Source organism: Macrotis lagotis, chromosome 2, assembly GCF_037893015.1.
Source record: "Macrotis lagotis isolate mMagLag1 chromosome 2, bilby.v1.9.chrom.fasta, whole genome shotgun sequence".
Classification (NCBI taxonomy): domain Eukaryota; kingdom Metazoa; phylum Chordata; class Mammalia; order Peramelemorphia; family Peramelidae; genus Macrotis; species Macrotis lagotis.
The window spans coordinates 158,672,708-158,676,976 of NC_133659.1; the positions used below are offsets into that span (position 1 = coordinate 158,672,708).

Below are 4,269 nucleotides of genomic sequence, written 5' to 3' on the forward strand. Positions count from 1 at the left end.
TTCCTTCCTCACCTTTACCTCTAAGAATTCCTTTTGCCCTTTAAGACTTAATTCTGCAGGACTCCTTTCTTGTTCTTGTTCACTCTTTCCCTCTTCCAAGGTGCTATAATCTCCCATTCTTGGATTACATATTTTTTTATGATATGAAGCCTAAAACATCTAGTATATAATATATTAAATTATACATATACACTATTGCATTTATTTTATCTTTGTATATAGTATTTCATAAAGCATATATTATATGAGATATAAAATGTAAGTGTATTATCCATAATATGGAATATGAAATATACAAGTGACAAATGTATAATTATATTTGGAATATAGAATACACATAACTAATATATATAGTATATGATTAATAGATAACAGTATATTTGTGTCTCATTATAAATATATTAAGATTTTGTGTGCTGTATATATATATATATATATACATAAAATGAATAAATGTTACTGATAGTTCAATTTTATTACATACTATATGAGATAGAATGCTAAACCTGATTTTATCTTCCTGAGTTCAAATCTGACATCAGATACTAACTTGCTGGATGATCTCTGGAAACTCATCATGTAATCCTGTTCACCTTAGTTTTTCATCTGTAAAATGATCTGTAGAAAGAAATGGCAAAGCATACCAGTATTTTTGCCAATAAAACTTCAAAGGAGGTCACAAAGAATAGCAAATGACTGAACAATAACATCATGTCATATGATATGAACTATATATTATCTATATTCCATATATTATATATTTATAATTTATTATAATAGATAATATGTTTATATTACATATTATAATATTATGTCATATGTTAGTACATAAGACATGATATGTTTGAGTATATAAGTGATATAAATTTATTATAGTATCATAAATACTTGCTGGGACCTTTTATGTCTGCAAGTCAAGAATCTGCATCAAGGAAGCTGGGGTCAGGGAGGAAATCAAGAAACACAGGGATTCTGAATCAAGAAAATGCTGCCCCTAGCATAGTATGCAAATTGTATATTATATTATGTTTCATAATTATATATATATTTGTATATTGAAATGCATTGATTTATATATATTGATATATAAAAATATATTACGTGGTATATAAACATTCATATGTAATTGTTATACAATGCATAGTATAGTATTTTCTGTACTTTGGTAAAGTTATATATTTCATATATGTCATTTATAATAAGTAAATAAGTAATGTCAAAAAGTTAATATTACTGGTATAATATAAAACTTCCTGTTGTTGCTATTGCTTTCATTGTTGTTCCTGTTGTCATTATTGATGAGTGGTTTCAATTCTGACTTACTTTTCATGATCCCATTTCAGGTTTCCTTGATAAAGATATTGGAGTGGATCATTTTCAAGATGAGCAATGTGAGGTAAACATAATTAAGTGATTTGTCCAAAATTAGAAGAGAGATGAATTAAGAGTTGAGAGGGACCAGCCAAGGGAGAAAAATAAGAATATTTGGAATGTGACTGACAAGATTTATTATGAGAAATAATTTTCTGCTTAAGGATAAGAGACAAAAATGTTCAGATATTTTTTACAATTGTGAAAGAAACCCTTTAAGACAAAACTGTAGGTCTTTTATCTTGGAAAACTAGCAGTTGTTATAGAAGTGAATGAAGCCACCCTCTTAACCATATCCTTGCATTGTTGGTTATATTTCATTTCTCCTTTTATTGGAGTTGAGTACTTTCTATATTATGTATCAACTGTTTGGAGGATTAGACCATCAATTTAAACTTCCTGTTTTTCCTCCTATAACTCCCTCTCAAAGCTTAACAATATTTCTTACCTTAGCTCCCCCTCCCCATTACTTCATTCAACTTCCTTTGGAAAAAAAAAAGAAAAACTCAGCCCTCACAAATTCTTCTCTCTGTCCATTAATTTTCCACTCAAATTATCTTAATTCTGGATCCCATCCACCGTGAATGATATTAGGACCTTAGTTTCCAACTAGTTCACTTTTATAACCACTTGACTAGGGTTAGATGACATCTCTGAAGATATATAGTTTAGATCTAGGTTTTAAGAGGGCCATTATGAAGAGGAAATATAATCTCTTTTATTTCATGCCAGGAAATGTTTGTTGGAGAAGGTTTCATTGGACCTTTCTCAGAGAACAGGACACTTGGAGTTAACAGGCCCTATGATCTTCTGTCCATCCATCTTTCTCCAGTGGAGGGAAAATGGGAAGAAGTGTTAGCAGTGTGTAAGGACCCTCTCATTTAAGATTTGCTGTCATTAGAGAGCTTCACAAAGGGGCTCACTGAGGGGGATTTATAAAGAATGTATTACTACATCATCATTTCTTAGCCTTACATCCATTTTTTTGTGCCCCAGTATGTTCATATTAGTGTCTCAGTATACCCACAATCACAGGCTCATACCTCTTTTTGTCAGGTCCTCTTCCAGAGGGAAATTGATCCATCACAGAAGCTCCTTCCCCCTCCCCCCAGCATAGACTGAGATTGAATCTCTGTATTTTCTTCCAATAAATATCCTCTTGCTGTTAGAGCATGTCTCTGAGAGCCTAGATCTGAATAGTGACAGTTAAGTTCTTTCTCTTCATCTAGCATGATGGTTTAGTGCTTCATGGTAATGGCAGTTAAAATTAAGAATGTTTTTTACCAACAGCTCGAAGCAGAGCATCTTTGACTTCTTTGTTCCTCAGGCTGTACACAACAGGGTTCAGTAGTGGGGTGATGACAGTATAGGTCACTGAAATTAGTTGGTCCTGGTCTCTGGTGTTGGCTGATTTGGGCTTTAGATAGGCAATGGCAGCACAGCCATAATGGATAATAAACACAGTGAGGTGAGAGGCACATGTTGCAAAGGTTTTCTGCCGACCCTCAGCAGAGGCAATTTTAAGAATGGTGGAGATGATGAGGACATAGGAGATTAAGACCAAGCCCATAGGCACCAGCAGCACCAAAACACTAATTATTAGAGTTAAGATCTCATTGATTGTGGTGTCAATGCAAGAGAGTTTCATCACAGGACGGATATCACAGAAGAAGTGGGCTACTTCTACACCACAGAAGGGCAACCTAAACACCGATGTCACCTGTGTTATTGCCACAATCAGACCAATGCTAAATGCCCCCCATACCAACAGGGCACGTACCTTCCTATTCATGATGATTGTATATTTCAGTGGGTTGCAGATAGCCACATAGCGATCATACCCCATAGCTGTGAGCAGAAAGCAATTATTGATGCTAAAGATGATAAAAAAGAACATTTGGGTAGCACAGCCTGCCAGGGAAATGGCTTTACCCTTGCACACAAGACTGGACAGCATCCGTGGGATAATGACCAATGAGTATAAGGTCTCAGAAATGGACAACATGCTCAGGAAGAAGTACATAGGTGTGTGGAGGTGACAGTCAATTTGAATTATTATCACAATGATGATATTGCCAGCCAAGGTTAAAATGTACAGGGCCAAAAAAACTACAAAGAGTATGATCTGACGCTCCTGGAAACTGGAGAATCCTTGAAAAAAAAAACTCATTTATCTCTGTGTGGTTATGTCTCTTCATTGAGTGACCTTCAATTCTGAAGGGGAAAGAAGGAACAAAGTTGGAGGACTTCCCACCAAAAGAATTTTTAAAACTAAAAAATTTTCATGACTAATCAAACTCGGGTCTTCTCTGTAACTTAGGGACCACTTCTTTTCTTGATACAGGAGAAAAAGATTCTTTTCTTAGGGAAAGAATATGGTTTTGAAAGTCAAGACTTGGGATCAACCGAGTGACCCAGAACCAGAAGGGACTATTTAGTCCAACTTCCTGTCTTTTCTAGATTATGAAATAGATCTATTTAGAAATTATATAACTTAGGGGTGGCTAGGTGGCGCAATGGAGAGAGCATTGGCCCTGGAGTCAGGAGTACCTGAGTTCAAATCCAGCCTCAGACACTTAATAATTACCTAGCTGTGTGGCCTTGGGCAAGCCACTTAACCCCATTGCCTTGCAAAAAAAAAAAAAACCTAAAAAAATTATATAAATTGTCTAAGGTTATAATCATAGTAAACATCAGAGATGGGGTTTGAACTTGGGATTTCTGACTCCAGAGTCAGTGTTCTTTCACCTAAACCATGCTGCCTCTTAAAAGCTTTTTTTTTTTTTAAAAAAAGAGGGCTGGAGTAGCTTATTTCTAAGGAATTTACATCTCTTCCTATCATAATTATCTGCTCCTCCCTAAATTTTTAGTTTTTTTTATTTTAATGATTTTATGTTT

At 34.6% G+C, this 4,269-nt stretch overlaps 1 protein-coding gene across 1 annotated transcript; it reads right to left on the minus strand.

The window, feature by feature from the left end:
• Positions 1 to 2,638: 2,638 nt before the first annotated feature.
• LOC141511231 (olfactory receptor 10J1-like) lies at positions 2,639 to 3,569 on the minus strand. Its single transcript, XM_074220471.1, is given in 2 exon segments — positions 2,639 to 3,535; positions 3,537 to 3,569. Coding segments are annotated over 2 exon segments (930 nt in total).
• Positions 3,570 to 4,269: the final 700 nt, after the last annotated feature.